The 19,122-nt window shown below is 40.8% G+C and overlaps 1 protein-coding gene across 3 annotated transcripts in view; it reads right to left on the bottom strand.

Moving 5' to 3' along the window:
• The window catches only part of B4GALNT2 (beta-1,4-N-acetyl-galactosaminyltransferase 2), a 214,121-nt gene extending 195,917 nt beyond the window's left edge, over nt 1–18,204 (bottom strand). The window contains exon 1 of one of the 3 annotated variants that reach the window (XM_044296761.1): nt 17,931–18,204. In XM_044296761.1, coding sequence (XP_044152696.1) covers nt 17,931–18,130 — 200 coding nt within the window. In that variant the 5' untranslated portion in view covers nt 18,131–18,204. Of the gene's footprint in view, nt 1–12,744; nt 13,031–17,930 lie in introns of those variants that run through there. The other 2 variants (XM_044296762.1, XM_044296760.1) reach the window with 2 other exon arrangements.
• Between the last annotated feature and the right edge of the window lie 918 nt (nt 18,205–19,122).

Here is a 19,122-nt window from a genome sequence, read left to right as displayed (position 1 = left end):
CTAGTTGGTAGTAGATTAAAATCTTCCGAAACATCCAAAACAAATGTATCAACTTTTTTAATTTTGTGTTCCATATGATTCCACACATCCATATTTGCAGTCGGAGGAGCTAAATTCCAAATAGGGTGGACCAAAAATGGACTAAATTGAAGTAAAAAACAGGAATAGCTCACTCCTAAGCAGGTGCTCTAGGCCAGAAGACTGTATCACCCGTACAGGAAGGAATAATAGAAGATAAGTGTGTGGGCTGGACTGGCACTCTGTATGTGTGGAGTAATACAGATAAAATACAATAAAATGATAAAAATACAATATAATGTAAAGTGATCACACAATTTAATTATAATAACTTTAAAATGCCAAAATAAATGGCTAAAAAGAAACGCTGCGCGGCATAATAAATACTGCAATAACAATCGAAAAAGTGATCTGGGTGTGATCACAATATGTCCTTGAAAGTGACGATATTCAGTGGTATTCTTGCATATAAGACAGAAAAAAGTGCAGGTTGTAAGTCCTTTTTTCTTTCAGATATTGTATAAGCAGAAGTGCCGCATTGAATCTATAATAATAATATGTCCGTATTTCAGGGGACTTTTACACGGAGCGGGTAGTCAGAAAAGACTTTTCAGTCAATTATGGTCCCATTCAATTTGTAGATAAAGTGCTGTATGCTCTGAGGTAGCAAAAGGTCTTACCTTAACCCGGATGGTTTTCAAGGTAGATGTGGTTACCGTATAACTGGTTCAGCCCGGTCTTCTACTGTGTGTCTGTACCAACGCTAGAGTAGCGTGGTCTCCGGCGTGCTCCTGGCTTGGTCCGCAACAAGGTATCGTGAAGGCGGATAGCTGGATTGTTTGTATCCCAGGGCGCCGCGTCTCACGTGGTGTGTGACGTAGTCTTAGTCCGTGACTGTATCCGGGTATCGCGAGAACTCTGCTCGGCGATTTTTTAAATAGGAGATTTTTTCGGAGCGCTCCAATTTTTGAAAGGATAGTTTCAGACTTTATAGCATCTGTAGAAAGGCCTTTGAGTAGAGTGGGAGCTGTCAGCTGTTTACGCCAAACGCGTTTCGGGGACCTCTTCCCCTTCTTCAGTGGCAGCTGATCTCCCAAATTTAAGGTTGGCTTTATATAGATCCATCAGAGAAAACTAAAAAGCGGCCTGGATTCAAAATTTCGAATGGATATCCAATTGTCTATGAAAAGTTTTATATGCGCTTTTAATGCGTTAATTTCTCTGCTTATGCGTTTTTCTGTTATATTGTATCTGATGTTTAGTCTGATTTACCTCATGAGGAATAAATATTGCAGCTTCTTTATTTTAGTAAAAATATACACATAATAACTAAAACAATAAATATTATATAAAATGAATAAAACGTGTTTAAATATATTTCTTTAGTACAAAAGAATAATATAATATCTAGTAGAATACATAGTAGTATGATGTTGCGTGATGGTAGAAAATGTTACATGGTGATAGAATGTAATGCATCCTTTTATCATCATGCAACATTCTATCACCATGTAACATTTTCTACCATCACGCAACATCATACTCCGGCATCTCCGACACACAAGAAAACTCCTCCCCCCCCCCCAAAACACCCTTACAACCTGAGACATCACAACCCACACATAGAGAATTATCCCCAACAAAGACACTCACGAGCACCGAGATATGGAGACCAACAATTTACAACACCGACACACCAACAATATTACTCAGATCAAAGAGATCAAAGAAAACACGTAGAGGACGGAAGAAGACACAAGAATTACAGAAGGGATTATTAGATAATAATGATAATATCATTAATTTAAGTGATGTAGACCTTACACAAACACAAATTTCACTTTTAAACAAAGGGCTTAAATTTGCCCCATCTGCGAAATTGAACAAATTCGACACCTATATTGGCATACAAAAATTTATAAAAAACATTTGCCTAAAAAAATATTTTTTAAAAAATCCTTTGGTTTCACAAATAGACACAATTGAAAAATTTCCACATACTAATCTCAAAAATAAATCAAAAAAATTCCCTAGGAACGAAATAGGTCCAGAAATGGCAGGATTTCAAAAATGTGTTGAGATGGATTTAAGGAGGCTAAGAGAAAAACAAATATATAATAACAATTTATCAAAGAAAGAAGCTTTATCAATAAGGGAACTTCAAGATAAAAAAGAAATCACCATACGCCCCGCAGACAAGGGGGGCGCTATAGTGATTTTAAACACTCAAGACTACAATAGTGAATGTCTAAGACAACTATCAGATGTAGACACTTACAAGATACTTAGGGGAGACCCAACCGCTTCATTCAAAGAAAAACTGTTAGAATATAGCACAAAAGGATTATATTTGGAAATCCTGAATAAAACAGAATTTAATTTTATTATGGGAACACCGGGTAGACTTCCGATATTATATTGTTTACCAAAAGTCCATAAGAACGTTACTTGTCCACCAGGTCGTCCCATAATATCTGGTGTCGGATCTTTAACTGCAAACCTTTCAAAATACATAGATTCATGGCTACAACCCTTAGTTAAAAAAACAAAATCATATCTGAAGGACACGACAGAAGTCATTGAAATACTGGAGAAATTAAAAGTCGAAGATGATTGGATTTTAGCTACTTTAGATATAAAATCACTATATACAGTGATTAATCACGATCAAGGCATTCATGCTCTTAAAGTTCATTTAGAAAAAGAAAATTTTAAACAGGAACAATTAGTTTTTATTACAGAAGGAGTAAGACACATACTAGAACACAATTATTTCTTTTTTGAAAATAACTATTACCTGCAGATCACGGGGACCGCCATGGGCACCAGGTTTGCCCCCAGTTATGCAAATTTATTTTTGGCATATTGGGAGGATTTATTTATTGATCCCAATATAGGGGGCAGCCTGGTGCTCTGGCGTAGATATATTGATGACGTCATCTTGATCTGGAGGGGTAATGAAAACAGTTTACACTCCTTTATCTCAGGATTAAATAATAATATTTATAATTTGAACTTCACAGCAAATATAAACCAATTAGAAACTGAATTCCTAGATCTAAATATAACCAAAAAAGAAAGTAAATATATATGTCGTACTTTCCAGAAAACAACTGCGAAAAATGGCTATATATTATACTCTAGTTGTCATTTGCCCCAATGGTTGATAAATGTTCCTTTTGGACAATTCCGTCGCTTAAAAAGAAATTGCACCGAAGAATTACAATACCAAAAAGAAGCCGAAATACTAAAAAATTAATTTTTAGAGAAAAAATATCCTATACATATTTTGGAAACAGCATCCCAGAAGGTAAATAAAATATCCAGAGAAACTTTCTTTACAAAAGATTCCGAAAACTCTGAGGAGCGTTTAAATACTAAAAATACAAAAAGTTACATACAAACGGATTTCAGAATCATATTACCTTTTTCCACCCAACATAAGAAGATCGAACGAATTATTAACAAATACTGGCACTTATTAACTCAAGATAAAATAATCGGCCCATTATTACCGATTAAAGCACAGATTACCTACACACGAGCACAAAATCTAGGTCTGAAAATTGCACCTTCAATAAAACACAACCCCAAAAAACCTTCGTTCATTGGAAATTGGATGAACCTTAAGGGATTTTATAGATGTGGCAAATGCCAAGGATGTAAAGTAACAAAATTTCCTAAAAGAACTACTGAAATTAAGTCATCCCAAAACAATTTCTCTGTGACTATTAAGAGTTTTCTTAGTTGTGATACCTCCAGTGTAGTTTATCTAATCCAATGTCCGTGTGGGAAACAGTACATTGGTAGGACAAAACGATGCCTGAAAACAAGAATCAGCGAACATTTACGCAATATCAGAAATGGATACATGAAACATTCATTATCAAAACATTTTAAAGAAATCCATAACAAAGACCCAAAAGGCATGTTTTTCATGGCATTACAAAAAATTGATACACACTGGCGAGGAGGCAAACATATAGACAAAATGTCCAGGGCCGAATCACGGATGATATTCGACTTTGGAAGCCTGATTCCGATGGGATTAAACGCTGATTTAGAAATTTTCGGCTTTCTATAGGATATCGGCTGCATGTCTGTCTTCCGACGGAGAGCCTCACGTTTGGCTGTTTACCAGCACTGAGTCTCCCCCTTGGAGGCAGACATGCATCCTTTTATCATCATGCAACATTCTATCACCATGTAACATTTTCTACCATCACGCAACATCATACTACTATGTATTCTACTAGATATTATATTATTCTTTTGTACTAAAGAAATATATTTAAACACGTTTTATTCATTTTATATAATATTTATTGTTTTAGTTATTATGTGTATATTTTTACTAAAATAAATAAGCTGCAATATTTATTCCTCATGAGGTAAATCAGACTAAACATCAGATACAATATAACAGAAAAACGCATAAGCAGAGAAATTAACGCATTAAAAGCGCATATAAAACTTTTCATAGACAATTGGATATCCATTCGAAATTTTGAATCCAGGCCGCTTTTTAGTTTTCTCTGATGGATCTATATAAAGCCAACCTTAAATTTGGGAGATCAGCTGCCACTGAAGAAGGGGAAGAGGTCCCCGAAACGCGTTTGGCGTAAACAGCTGATAGCTCCCACTCTACTCAAAGGCCTTTCTACAGATGCTATAAAGTCTGAAACTATCCTTTCAAAAATTGGAGCGCTCCGAAAAAATCTCCTATTTAAAAAATCGCCGAGCAGAGTTCTCGCGATACCCGGATACAGTCACGGACTAAGACTACGTCACACACCACGTGAGACGCGGCGCCCTGGGATACAAACAATCCAGCTATCCGCCTTCACGATACCTTGTTGCGGACCAAGCCAGGAGCACGCCGGAGACCACGCTACTCTAGCGTTGGTACAGACACACAGTAGAAGACCGGGCTGAACCAGTTATACGGTAACCACATCTACCTTGAAAACCATCCGGGTTAAGGTAAGACCTTTTGCTACCTCAGAGCATACAGCACTTTATCTACAAATTGAATGGGACCATAATTGACTGAAAAGTCTTTTCTGACTACCCGCTCCGTGTAAAAGTCCCCTGAAATACGGACATATTATTATTATAGATTCAATGCGGCACTTCTGCTTATACAATATCTGAAAGAAAAAAGGACTTACAACCTGCACTTTTTTCTGTCTTATATGCAAGAATACCACTGAATATCGTCACTTTCAAGGACATATTGTGATCACACCCAGATCACTTTTTCGATTGTTATTGCAGTATTTATTATGCCGCGCAGCGTTTCTTTTTAGCCATTTATTTTGGCATTTTAAAGTTATTATAATTAAATTGTGTGATCACTTTACATTATATTGTATTTTTATCATTTTATTGTATTTTATCCGTATTACTCCACACATACAGAGTGCCAGTCCAGCCCACACACTTATCTTCTTCAAAGAATTTAGGTCCTGCTAGGGAGCGGTTGCTTTGGTCGTCAATGATGGCATATATTTTTACTGCCTTTTCTGGTAGCCCCTCCGGGTAGACCTTGATTAGACATATGCGGGCACAAAATTTCTCACTCTGGCCCTCCCCACATACGTCCAAGCATGAGCAGGAAACAGCAGTGGCTGTGTTGGCGTTATTTTGGGGCTCCCCGCCATGACTTGGAGCGGGACTGGTGGTGACAGCAGCCGGTGAATCCCTTGTGAGTGGAGTTGGGTGCATAGCTGAGGTGTGTCTTTCACTATGACACTCCTCACACTTGACAATGGATTTACAGTCCTTAGCCATGTGCTCCAATGAAGCGCAGCACCTGAAACATACCCCAAGCTCGGTGAGGACTTTCTTGCGCTCCTGTATGGTTTTGGATCTAAATCCTCTGCATTTGTCCAGTGAGTGTGGTTTTTTATGAATGGGACATTCACGATTGAAGGCCTTGTCTCCTGATGAGGTAGTGTACTGTTTACCAGTGGGTACTGCAGATGATGGTAGGTTAGTCTTTCTAACATTCACGCTGCTCTTAAAGTCTCTGTGTTTATGCACAATACTTTCATACCTTGATGATGGCATCACTGAAGCTGTAGTATTAAACTCCAGGAAGTCGAGGCTGGGGTCATTCCTCATCTGGGACTGTTCATCGATGAACCTACAGAAATGAATAAATGGGGGAAAGGTGACATCATGCACTCTTTTGTACCTTGAGACTGATGCCGCCCACTTCTCTTGCAGGCTGTATGGTAGCTTCACGACAATTGGGTTCACCCCATGGGCAGTATCCAGGTAGCACAGCCCGGACAGACGAGGATCTCTTTTGGCAAGCTCCAGTTCCATGAGCAAATCACTTAAATCCTGAAGCTTGTGGACATCCTTGAGACTGATCTTGGGAACGTTCTGCAGTCTCCTGAATAGTGCCTTCTCTATTGCTTCTGCACTGCCAAAGGTGCGTTCGAGTCTCTGCCAGGCTGCAGCGAGACTTGCTTCTGCTTGTCCCACATAGACAGTTCTAAGGCTCTTGATGCGATTTGTGGAGCCTGGGCCCAGCCAGTTGATCAACAGGTCGATCTCCTGCTCTGCCGTTAGGTTGAGGTTGGCGATGGCGGCTTTGAAGGTTGCCTTCCAGGCTCTGTAGCTCTCCGCACGGTCATCAAATTTTGAGAGACTGGTGTTAATTAGCTCTCTGCTCACCATAAACCTGGCAAACTCAGACATATCTGATCTCTCACTGCTTGTTGCCATGACAACTTGTGATGCCCCTGGGGCGTATAGGCTGCGTGGCGTGAAAGGGTGAGATGCTTCCGGGTAGAATGATGTTGCTGCAGGGTTGAGCTGTGGTCTAGCCTCTGTAGATTCTGATGACTTTTGCTAATGCAATTTCCTCTTCCCTCTCTGATTCAAGGATCTTTATTCGAGCCTCTGCTTCTGCCCTCTTGGCTTCTGCCTCCGCTTCTGCCCTCTTGGCTTCTGCCTCCGCTTCTGCCTCTGCCCTCTTGGCTTCTGCCTCCGCTTCTGCCCTCTTGGCCGCCGCCGTCTGTGCTTCTGTTCTCGCAAGGACTTCTTTTTCGGTGAAGGAACACCTCACTTTGGATAGCTCTGCATTTATGCGGGCCTCTAGTAATCTGTCGCTCAGGGCGGAGCTTCTAGAGCATGATGATCTGTAGGACCGCGAGGAATGTTTGGATGAATGCGATCTGTGTGATCTAGTTTCTTGCAAATGAGAGATGCGGAGTTCCACTTTATCTTTAGGATCCATCACCATGGCGTCTCTTTGTCTGTCTATTGATTCTGCCTTGCACAATTCTGATGGGGCTTCTTCAATATTAAAGTCCTTTAGAAAGGTTATATACCTTGTGGACAGTCTCTTGTATCTTTCATGGGCTGCGTTCAGCCGCCCGACTGCAACTTGTAAGGCTACTTTCACACTAGCGTTCGATCGGATCCGTTCTGAACGGATCCGATCATAATAATGCAGGCGGAGGCTCCGTTCAGAACGGATCCGTCTGCATTATTTTTAGCATATAACAGCTAAGTGTGAAAATAGCCTCGTACGGATCCGTCCAGACTTTCAATGTAAAGTCAATGGGGGACGGATCCGCCTGAAGATTGAGCCATATTGTGGCATCTTCAAACGGATCCGTCCCCATTGACTTACATTGTAAGTCTGGACGAATCCGCACGGATCCGCACGCCTCCACACGGCCAGGCGGACACCTGAACGCTGCAAGCAGCGTTCAGCTGTCCGCCTGTCCGTGCGGAGGCGAGCGGAGCGGAGGCTGAACGCCGCCAGACTGATGCAGTCTGAGCAGATCCGCTCCATTCAGACTGCATCAGGGCTGGACGGCTGCGTTCGGGTCCGCTCGTGAGCTCCTTCAAACGGAGCTCACGAGCGGACCGACGAACGCTAGTGTGAAAGTAGCCTAAGCTGGTGGCATCGCCTGTGGAGGACTTTATTCCTGATATGAGGGAGGAAACTCGTTCCCATAGCTCTTCCAGGTTGTCACATAGCTCATCTTTCCTGGTGTGATAGTTTTCCGTGACCTTTATAGTTGGTTTGAGAGAGCGCCTTGGTCGCGTGACTTGGTCTTCTAGAAGTGTGGGTTCTACCTCCAGCTCTTCATAATGATCAGTATCAGGTTGCATTTGCTTTGTTTCATCACTGGGGAACTGTACGAGGTCATTTTCGGCCATTTTGATTTAAGGTGCGCTGTCTCTTTAAGAAAATGAACTTTCGAATTAGGAGCTGAAAATTGCCATGCGGCTCAGATGAGGCACCCCGATAAGGTTGCTAAAGTGTTTTGAGTGAATTGCGGGGTTTTGGTTTGAGGGAGGCCCCGCGTGCGTGAACAGTTCTTATATCATGCGAGCAAGGGTTAACATAGAATGTAGAAAATGGCTTGGCGAGTAGTGGAGGACTTCCAGGCAAGAGTATATCTACTGCGGACACGCCGTGCTTCCCCTTGGGCTTGTGGGATGTACACTGTTGCCGGGCAGGTTTACTGCGAGTGGGCCTGTTGCAGGCGAGGTTCCTGAGTGTGGCACTGGGCTCTGAGGGAACCTGTAGCCGGGCATTAGACTTGAGACGGGTATTTACTGGGGGATAAGGCTTTAAGGCAGTTTTTGACTGTTCTGTCCCCACATGAAGGCGAATGAAGGTGTAACTGATAATGACCTTGTGACTGTCCTACCTTCGTATCCAAGCAGTGGAGCAGACCGGACCGGCAGATGCTCAGGTTAGATGGACCCAGACGTAGACATGAGGATGCAATCAAACGTGGGTTTATTTGATCCAGAGCAGTGACATACAGTGATGCAGTAGATGCTGTGATGTGGATGTCTTTGCTGAGGCAACTGCTGGTCAAAAACTGATGCCTTCACAAGCCAAGGTGAGTCTCCAGTCACAAGGAGTGCAGCACTGAAAATGGCTACAGGAAGTGACAAGGACCAAGGCTGCAAAAACCACGCCCAGCAGAGAAAAACTTTATAGACAAGAAACAAGGCGTGCAGCGTACGAATTCTGGCCAGCAGATGGCAGCAGAGAACAATACATTGGTAACAACATAGTGAAAGAAGATATAATAATACAGTGCAGGAATTCAATTTGAAAAGAACAGCACAGCATGCAACAGTATTTGTCCCCCCAAAACCCAGCATTTATGCTGGAAAGCAGCTGGATCACCACCGGATGCCATTATAGTCAATATGGATCTGGAAATGATCTGTTGAATCCAGCAATGCCGGATTTTTTTGTGCTCAAGATGGTTTGAACCATTTAAGGAGCCCTGCTGTACATGTACGACGCTGGTGGACGTACGGCGGGCTGATCGGACGGGTGCAGGAGCTGTGCCTGCTGGATCAGTGGCACAGACCCGGCAGTCACTGACAGATGTGGCCCTACTGCATACGCCGGCATCGGTGAAAACACAGATGCAGGCATATTAACCCCTTGTATGCCGTGGTCAAAGCATGACCGCGGCATGCGGAGGGTACAGATGCCCTCCTCATCTCCATTGGGTCCCTGCGCAGCAGTGACTGGGATCTGATGACAGCCCAATGCCTTCAATAGGCATCGGGGCTTACATTCTACGGAAGCCTAGCTGGGTCTCACAGGCAGGCTGTCAGCATAAAAGCTGACAGGCAATGCATTACAATACAGGATGTAATGCTTTGCAGAGGGGATCAGACCCCAGAAGTTGAAGTCCCAGAGTGGGACAAAAAAAAAAAAGTGTTTTTCATAATTAAAAAAAGCCCCTTTCCCAAAATAAAACACATAAAGTTCAAAAAGATTGAAATGGAAAAAAAAATATTAAAATATCACATGATCCATCCCCTCAACTGAACGCCATAGAAAAAAAAAAAAAAAACTGTGTAAAAAGCCATTTTTGGGCTTTTTGTTACCTTACATCACAAAAAGTGTAATAAAAAACGATGAAAAATTCTTACTCACCCCAAAATAGTACCAATCATACCGTCATCTCATCCCACAAAAAAATGAGACCCTACATAAGACAGTCGCCCAAAAAAAAGGCCCTTTTCACACGGGCGAGTTTTCCGCGCGGGTGCAATCCGTGAGGTGAACGCATTGCACCCGCACTGAATCAGGACCCAATCATTTCTATGGGGCTGTGCACACGAGCGGTGATTTTCACGCATCACTTGTGCGTTGTGTGAAAATCGCATGCAAGCTCTATTTTGTGAGTTTTTCACGCAACGCAGGCCCCATAGAAGTCAATGGGGCTGCGTGAAAATCGCAAGCATCCGCAAGCAAAGTGCGGACGCGGTGCGATTTTCACGCACGGTTGCTAGGTGACGATCGGGGTGGGGACCCGATCTTTATTATTTTCCCTTATAACATGGTTATAAGGGAAAATAATAGTATTCTGAATACAGAATGCATAGTACAATAGCGCTGGAGGGGTTAAAAATAAAATAAAAATAAAAATGTCGCTCGCGCAGCCCGGCTTCTCTTCTGTTTTCTTCTTTGCTATGTACAGGAAAAGGACCTGTGGTGACGTCACTCCGGTCATCACATGGTCCATCACATGATCGATCACCATGGTTAAAGATCATGTGATGGACCATGTGATGCCCGGAGTGACGTAACCACAGGTCCTTTTCCTGTACACAGCAAAGAAGAGAAGCCGGGCTGCGCAAGCAAGTGGATTAAGGTGAGTTAAATTATTTGTTATTTTTTTAACCCCTCCAGCGCTATTGTACTATGCATTCTGTATCCAGAATGCTATTATTTTCCCTTATAACCATGGTATAAGGGAAAATAATACAATCTACAGAACACCGATCCCAAACCCGAACTTCTGTGAAGAGGTTCGGGTATCAAACATGCCGATTTTTCTCACGCGCGTACAAAACGCATTACAATGTTTTGCACGCATGTGGAAAAATCGCGCATGTTCTCGCAATGCACCCGCACCTTTTCCTGCGACGCCTGTGTGAAAGAGGCCTAAAACATAAAAAAAAAATTGTTTCAAAAATGCTTTTATTGTGTAAAACTTCAATAAATTAAAAAAAGTTTACATATTAGGTATCACAACGTCTGTAACGACCTGCTGTATAAAAAATATCACATGACCTAACCCCTCAGATGAACACCGTAAAAAAAGTAACAGTGTCAAAAAAGCTATTTTTTGTTACATCACAAAAAGTGTAATACCAAGCAATCAAAAAGTCATACACACCCTAAAATAGTACCAAACAGTGATCTTATCCCGAAAAAAAGATAGCCCCTACATAAGACAGTCATCCCAAAAAATATAAACTATGGCTTTCAGAATATGGAGACCCTAAAAAATTCATTTTTTTTTTCAAAAATGCTTTATTATGTAAAACTGAAACAAACAACCAAAAAACAAGTACTCATATTTGGTATTGTCGCGTCTGTAACAACCTGATCTTTAAAAATAGCAGGGGCACTATTAAAAAAAAAAAAAGGTTTTTAAAATATATTTAAAAAATTAAAATCATCCCAACCTTGTGCAAAAATGCCCGTACTATTAAAATGTAAAAATATTTATCCCATATGGCAGTCATTTTCTGCCACTTCACCCCACCAAAAAATTTTTATAAAAAGTGATCAAAAAGTAATACACGCTCCAAAATTGTATCAATAATAACTACATATCATCCCACAACAATTTAGACCTCACACAGCTCTGTAGATATGAAAATCAAATAAGTTATGGGGGTATTAATATGACAATACAAAAAAAAAAAATTCACTTTTTATTCCAGTAATTTGTTTTTATTCAGTATTAAAATGCAAGAAAACGATATAAATGTGGTATCATTGTAATTGTACTAACTAGGAGAATGAAGGTAAAGGGTCAGTTTTACCACATAGGAAACACTAAAAACAAAACCCATAAAACTGGTGGAATTGTTTTTTTTATATTTCCGCCCCATTTGAAATTATTTTCAGCTTCACACTACACTATGCAACAATAAATAGCGCCACTAGAAAGTACTACTTGTTCCTAAAAAAAAAGCAAGCCATGATACGACTATTTTTAGTGGAAAATTTTAAAAACTATTAGGCTGGGAGTAAAAAATGAAAACTGAAAAAATGGAAAATGTCCAAGTCCTGAGGGGTTTAAGAGGCATTTACATAGGATGAGTTGGATTGTGCTGCATTAAAACAATGCATCAAAACCATATTCAGCTTTACAGAAAATTGGCGTGGTTTTTACCCACGAGGCTTGTACAGGTAAGGCTCCATTCACACGTGCGCAAATGGGTCCGCATCCGTTCCGCAATTTTGTGGAACGGGTGCGGACCCATTCATTCTCTATGGGGACGGAATGGATGCGGACAGCACACACTGTGCTGTCCGCATCCGCATTTGCGGAGTGCGGCCCCGATCTTCCGGTCTGCAGCTCTGCAAAAGATAGAACATGTCCTATTCTTGTCCGCAGCTGCAGACAAGAATAGGCATTTCTATAGTGGGTGTCGACGGGTGTGTTGCGGGTCCGCAACACACCACGGACGTATGAATAAAGCCCAAGAGTACCTTCACGCATGGAAGAAAATTCAGTGTCTAAAAATCTGTTCCATTCATTTGACTTGGGGCAGCAAGTGCATGGATTTCTGCAAGCCCTATTAAAAGGTTAATGGAATTGATTTTCAGTCGCAGAATTTTCTGCCATGTGTGAAGGCTCCCTAAAGCTCTTGATTTCAATGAAGTTCATCTATACAGAAAATAAATAAATCACACACCTGCTGTTGTCGCCCAGAGGCTCCAGTCCCCTCCTTGCCTCATGTACGACGGGCAGGATCTGTGGCTGGCTGGAGGCTGTGAAAAGCATCACAAGAAAACCAAGCTCAAAACTTCCTAAGATCAGGACAATTCCCAGGATGATCACACAGGTCTGTGATCTGTTAGGAGTTGGGAAAAACATTTTCCTAGCGACCATCATTTTCTGATACCAGAGTTCTCCAAGTGTTTCTGAAGTAACAGGTGAGCAGCAAGTAAAAACTAAGGTAAATGCACGATCCTAGGAATACCTGACCGGTCCTAGAACACACCTATGCTTCACAGGCTTGAGTCACTCACCCCACCCCTCTCAGACTACATTTAAACATGTAACGTAACCTACCACTAAACAAGATAGGTATGTGGTACTGCTATACTGCACACATCGATAATACTGCTATATGAGATTACTTTACCATGTATACAGGATAGGCACATACATATGAACATGCACCTCTTCAAAGAGAGCTGTTGGCAAGCCAGAGACAGAACCTCTCGCAGACTATAAAGATATAGAGAGAACTAATATCCAATGTAGCTAGGAGCAGGGGAGGTTGACTCTCCAGGCTCTCCATAAGTTGTACTACTTCTGTGTCTTTAACCCCTTAGTGACCAGCTTGTTTTGGGCCTTACTGATCAAACGTTTTTCTACCTTTTTTCATCGTCGCTCTCCAAGAGCTATAACTTTTTTATTTTTCTATCTATATAGCTTTATTAGGACTTGTTTTTTGCGGGACAAATTGTAGTTTTTAATGGCAGCATTTTGGGGTACACATAACTTTCTGATTAACTTTTATTAACTTTTTGTGGGAGGGAGATGGGAAAAACAGTAATACTGCCTCTGTATTCTACGGAAGCCTAGCTGGGTCTCACAGGCAGGCTGTCAGCATAAAAGCTGACAGGCAATGCATTACAATACAGGATGTAATGCTTTGCAGAGGGGATCAGACCCCAGAAGTTGAAGTCCCAGAGTGGGACAAAAAAAAAGTGAGAAAATAAAAAAGTGTTTTTCATAATTAAAAAAAGCCCCTTTCCCAAAATAAAACACATAAAATAAAAAAAAATTGAAATTTAAAAAAATATAAAAATATCACATGATCCATCCCCTCAACTGAACGCCGTAGAAAAAAAAAAAAAACAGTGTAAAAAGCCATTTTTGGGCTTTTTGTTACCTTACATCACAAAAAGTGTAATAAAAACAGATGAAAAATTCTTACTCACCCTAAAATAGTACCAATCATACCGTCATCTCATCCCACAAAAAAGAGACCCTACATAAGACAGTCACCCAAAAAAAAACCAAAAACTATGACTCTGAGAATATAGAGACACTAAGGCCCCTTTCACACGGGCGAGTTTTCCGCGCGGGTGCAATGCGTGAGGTGAACGCATTGCACCCGCACTGAATCAGGACCCAATCATTTCTATGGGGCTGTGCACACGAGCGGTGAATTTCACGCATCACTTGTGCGTTACGTGAAAATCGCAGCAAGCTCTATTTTGTGAGTTTTTCACGCAGGCCCCATAGAAGTGAATGGGGCTGCGTGAAAATCGCAAGCATCCGCAAGCAAGTGCGGATGCGGTGCGATTTTCACCCACGGTTGCTAGGTGACGATCGGGATGGGGACCCGATCTTTATTATTTTCCATTATAACATGGTTATAAGGGAAAATAATAGCATTCTGAATACAGAATGCATTGTACAATAGCGCTGGATGGGTTAAAAATAAAATAAAAATAAAATAAAAATGTCGCTCGCGCAGCCCGGCTTCTCTTCTGTCTTCTTTGTCGTGTACAGGAAAAGGACCTGTGGTGACGTCACTCCGGTCATCACATGGTCCATCACATGATCGATCACCATGGTGATCGATCATGTGATGGACCATGTGATGCCCGGAGTGACGTAACCACAGGTCCTTTTCCTGTACACAGCAAAGAAGAGAAGCCGGGCTGCGCAAGCAAGTTGATTAAGGTGAGTTAAATTATTTTTTATTTTTTTTAAGCCCTCCAGCGCTATTGTACTATGCATTCTGTATCCAGAATGCTATTATTTTCCCTTATAACCATGGTATAAGGGAAAATAATACAATCTACAGAACATCGATCCCAAACCCGAACTTCTGTGAAGAGGTTCGGGTTTGGGTATCAAACATGCCGATTTTTCTCACGCGCGTACAAAACGCATTACAATGTTTTGCACTCATGTGGAAAAATCGTGCATGTTCTCGCAATGCACCCGCACCTTTTCCTGCGACGCCTGTGTGAAAGAGACCTAAAACATAAAAAAAAATTTGCTTCAAAAATGCTTTTATTGTGTAAAACTTCAATAAATTAAAAAAAGTTTACATATTAGGTATCACAACGTCTGTAACAACCTGCTGTACAAAAAATATCACATGATCCACCCCCTCACCTGAACGCCGTAGAAAAAAAAAGTGTCAAAAAAGACATTTTTTGTTAACTTACATCACAAAAGTGTAATAACAAGCGATGCAAAAGTCTTACGCACCCCAAATAGTACTAATCAAACCGTAATCTTTTTGTTTCAAAAATGTTTTTATTGTGTAAAACTTAAATAAATAAATAAAAGTTTTCATATTAGTTATCACCACGTCTGTAACGACCTGCTGTATAAAAAATATCACATGACCTAACCCCTCAGATGAACACCGTAAAAAAAGTAACAGTGTCAAAAAAGCTATTTTTTGTTACATCACAAAAAGTGTAATACCAAGCAATCAAAAAGTCATACACACCCTAAAATAGTACCAAACAGTGATCTTATCCCGAAAAAAAGATAGCCCCTACATAAGACAGTCATCCCAAAAAATATAAACTATGGCTTTCAGAATATGGAGACCCTAAAAAATTCATTATTTTTTTTCAAAAATGCTTTATTATGTAAAACTGAAACAAACAACCAAAAAACAAGTACTCATATTTGGTATTTTCGAGTCTGTAACAACCTGATCTTTAAAATTAGCAGGGGCACTATTAAAAAAAAAAAAGGTTTTTAAAATATATAAAAAATATTAAAATCATCCCAGCCTTGTGCAAAAATGCCCGTACTATTAAAATGTAAAAATATTTATCCCATATGGCAGTCATTTTTCTGCCACTTCACCCCACCAAAAAAAAATTATAAAAAGTGATCAAAAAGTAATACACACTCAAAAATTGTATCAATAATAACTACATATCATCCCACAACAATTTAGACCTCACACAGCTCTGTAGATATGAAAATCAAATAAGTTATGGGGGTATTAATATGACAATACAAAAAAAAAAAATTCACTTTTTATTCCAGTAATTTGTTTTTATTCAGTATTAAAATGCAAGAAAACGATATAAATGTGGTATCATTGTAATTGTACTAACTAGGAGAATGAAGGTAATGGGTCAGTTTTACCACATAGGAAACACTAAAAACAAAACCCATAAAACTGGTGGAATTGTTTTTTTTATATTTCCGCCCCATTTGAAATTATTTTCAGCTTCACACTAGACTATGCGACAATAAATGGAGCCACTAGAAAGTACTACTTGTTCCTAAAAAAAAACAAGCCATGATACGACTATTTTTAGTGGAAAATTAAAAAAACTATTAGGCTGGGACTAAAAAATGAAAACTGAAAAAAATGGAAAATGTCCAAGTCCTGAGGGGTTTAAGAGGGTTTAAAAACAATGCATCAAAACCATATTCAGCTTTACAGAAAATTGGCGTGGTTTTTACCCACGAGGCTTGTACAGGTAAGGCTCCATTCACACGTGCGCAAATGGGTCCGCATCCGTTCCGCAATTTTGTGGAACGGGTGCGGACCCATTCATTCTATATGGGGATAGAATGGATGCGGACAGCACACAGTGTGCTGTCCGCATCCGCATTTGCGGAGGGCGGCCCTAATCTTCGGGTCTGCAGCTCCACAAAAGATAGAACATGTCCTATTCTTGTCCGCAGCTGCGAACAAGAATAGGCATTTGTATAGTGGGTGCCGGCCGGGTGTGTTGCGGGTCCCCGGACGTATGAATAAAGCCTAAGGGTACCTTCACGCATGGAAGAAAATTCAGTGTCTAAAAATCTGTTCCATTCATTTGACTTGGGGCAGCAAGTGCATGGATTTCTGCAAGCCCTATTAAAAGGTTAATGGAATTGATTTTCTGCCACGTGTGAAGGCTCCCTAAGGCCTCTTTCACACGGACGTCATGTTTTTTGCCCGATAAGAGGCGGGTGCGTTGCGGGAAAATGCGCGATTTTTCCGCGCGAGTGCAAAACATTGTCATGCGTTTTGCACTTGCGTGAGAAAAATCGCGCATGTTTGGTACCCAAACCTGAACTTCTTCACAGAAGTTCGGGCTTGGGATTGATGTTCTGAAGATTGTATTATTTTCCCTTATAACATGGTTATAAGGGAAAATAATAGCATTCTGAATACAGAATGCTTAGTATAATAGTGCTGGAGGGGTTAAAAATAATAAAAAAGTTAACTCACCTTCTCCTCTTGTTCGCGTAGATGCCAGTCTGTTCTTTAGCTGTGGACTGAATGACCTGAGGTGATGTCAGATCACATGCTCCAATCACATGGTCCATCACCATGGTGATGGAGCATGTGATCTGACATCACCACAGGTCCTTCAGCCCACAGCTAAAGAACAGACCGGCATCTACCCGAACAAGAGGAGAAGGTGAGTTAACTTTTTTATTATTTTTAACCCCTCCAGCACTATTATACTAAGCATTCTGTATTCAGAATGCTATTATTTTCCCTTATAACCATGTTATAAGGGAAAATAATACAGTGAATAGACTGTCACCTAGAACCCATGCGTGAAAATCGCACCGCATCCGCACTTGCTTGCGGATGCATGCGATTTTCACGCAACCCCATTCATTTCTATAGGGCCTGCGTTACGTGAAAAACGCACAAAGAGGAGCATGCTGCGATTTTCACGCAACGCACAAGTGATGCGTGAAAATCACTGCTCGTGTGCACAGTCCCATAGAAATGAATGGGTCAGGATTCAGTGCGGGTGCAATGCGTTCACCGCACGCATCGCACCCGCACGGAAAACTCGCCCGTGTGAAAGGGGCCTAAAGCTCTTGATTTCAATGAAGTTCATCTATACAGAAAATAAATAAATCACACACCTGCTGTTGTCGCCCAGAGGCTCCAGTCCCCTCCTTGCCTCATGTACGACGGGCAGGGTCTGTGGCTGGCTGGAGGCTGTGAAAAGCATCACAAGAAAACCAAGCTCAAAACTTCCTAAGATCAGGACAATTCCGAGGATGATCACACAGGTCTGTGATCTGTTAGGAGTTGGGAAAAACATTTTCCTAGCGACCATCATTTTCTGATACCAGAGTTCTCCAAGTGTTTCTGAAGTAACAGGTGAGCAGCAAGTAAAAACTAAGGTAAATGCACGATCCTAGGAATACCTGACCGGTCCTAGAACACACCTATGCTTCACAGGCTTGAGTCACTCACCCCACCCCTCTCAGACTACATTTAAACATGTAACGTAACCTACCACTAAACAAGATAGGTATGTGGTACTGCTATACTGCACACATCGATAATACTGCTATATGAGATTACTTTACCATGTATACAGGATAGGCACATACATATGAACACGCACCTCTTCAAAGAGAGCTGTTGGCAAGCCAGAGACAGAACCTCTCGCAGACTATAAAGATATAGAGAGAACTAATATCCAATGTAGCTAGGAGCAGGTGAGGTTGACTCTCCAGGCTCTCCATAAGTTGTACTACTTCTGTGTCTTTAACCCCTTAGTGACCAGCTTGTTTTGGGCCTTACTGATCAAACGTTTTTCTACCTTTTTTCATCGTCGCTCTCCAAGAGCTATAACTTTTTTATTTTTCTATCTATATAGCTTTATTAGGACTTGTTTTTTGTGGGACAAATTGTAGTTTTTAATGGCAGCATTTTGGGGTACACATAACTTTCTGATTAACTTTTATTAACTTTTTGTGGGAGGGAGATGGGAAAAACAGCAATACTGCCTCGGTGTTTTTACGTTATAAATTTTACAGCGTTCATTTTTCGGGATAAATAACATAATATCTTTATTCTATAGGTCAGTACAATTACAGTGATACCAAATACATATAGTTTTTTTTTAGTTTTTTTTGCAATAAAATCCCTTTTTTAAAGATTTTTTTTTTTTTGCATTGCCACTTCCCAAAACCCATAACTTTTTTATTTTTCCTTATATGGAGTTGTGTGAGGGCTTGATTTTTGGGGGACGACTTGTATTTTTCATTGGTATCATTTTGGAGTAAATGGCGCTTTTTGATCAATTGTTATTACGTTTTTTCG

Source organism: Bufo gargarizans, chromosome 6 (assembly GCF_014858855.1).
Source record: "Bufo gargarizans isolate SCDJY-AF-19 chromosome 6, ASM1485885v1, whole genome shotgun sequence".
Taxonomy (NCBI): domain Eukaryota; kingdom Metazoa; phylum Chordata; class Amphibia; order Anura; family Bufonidae; genus Bufo; species Bufo gargarizans.
This window is presented reverse-complemented; position numbering and strand designations above follow the sequence as displayed.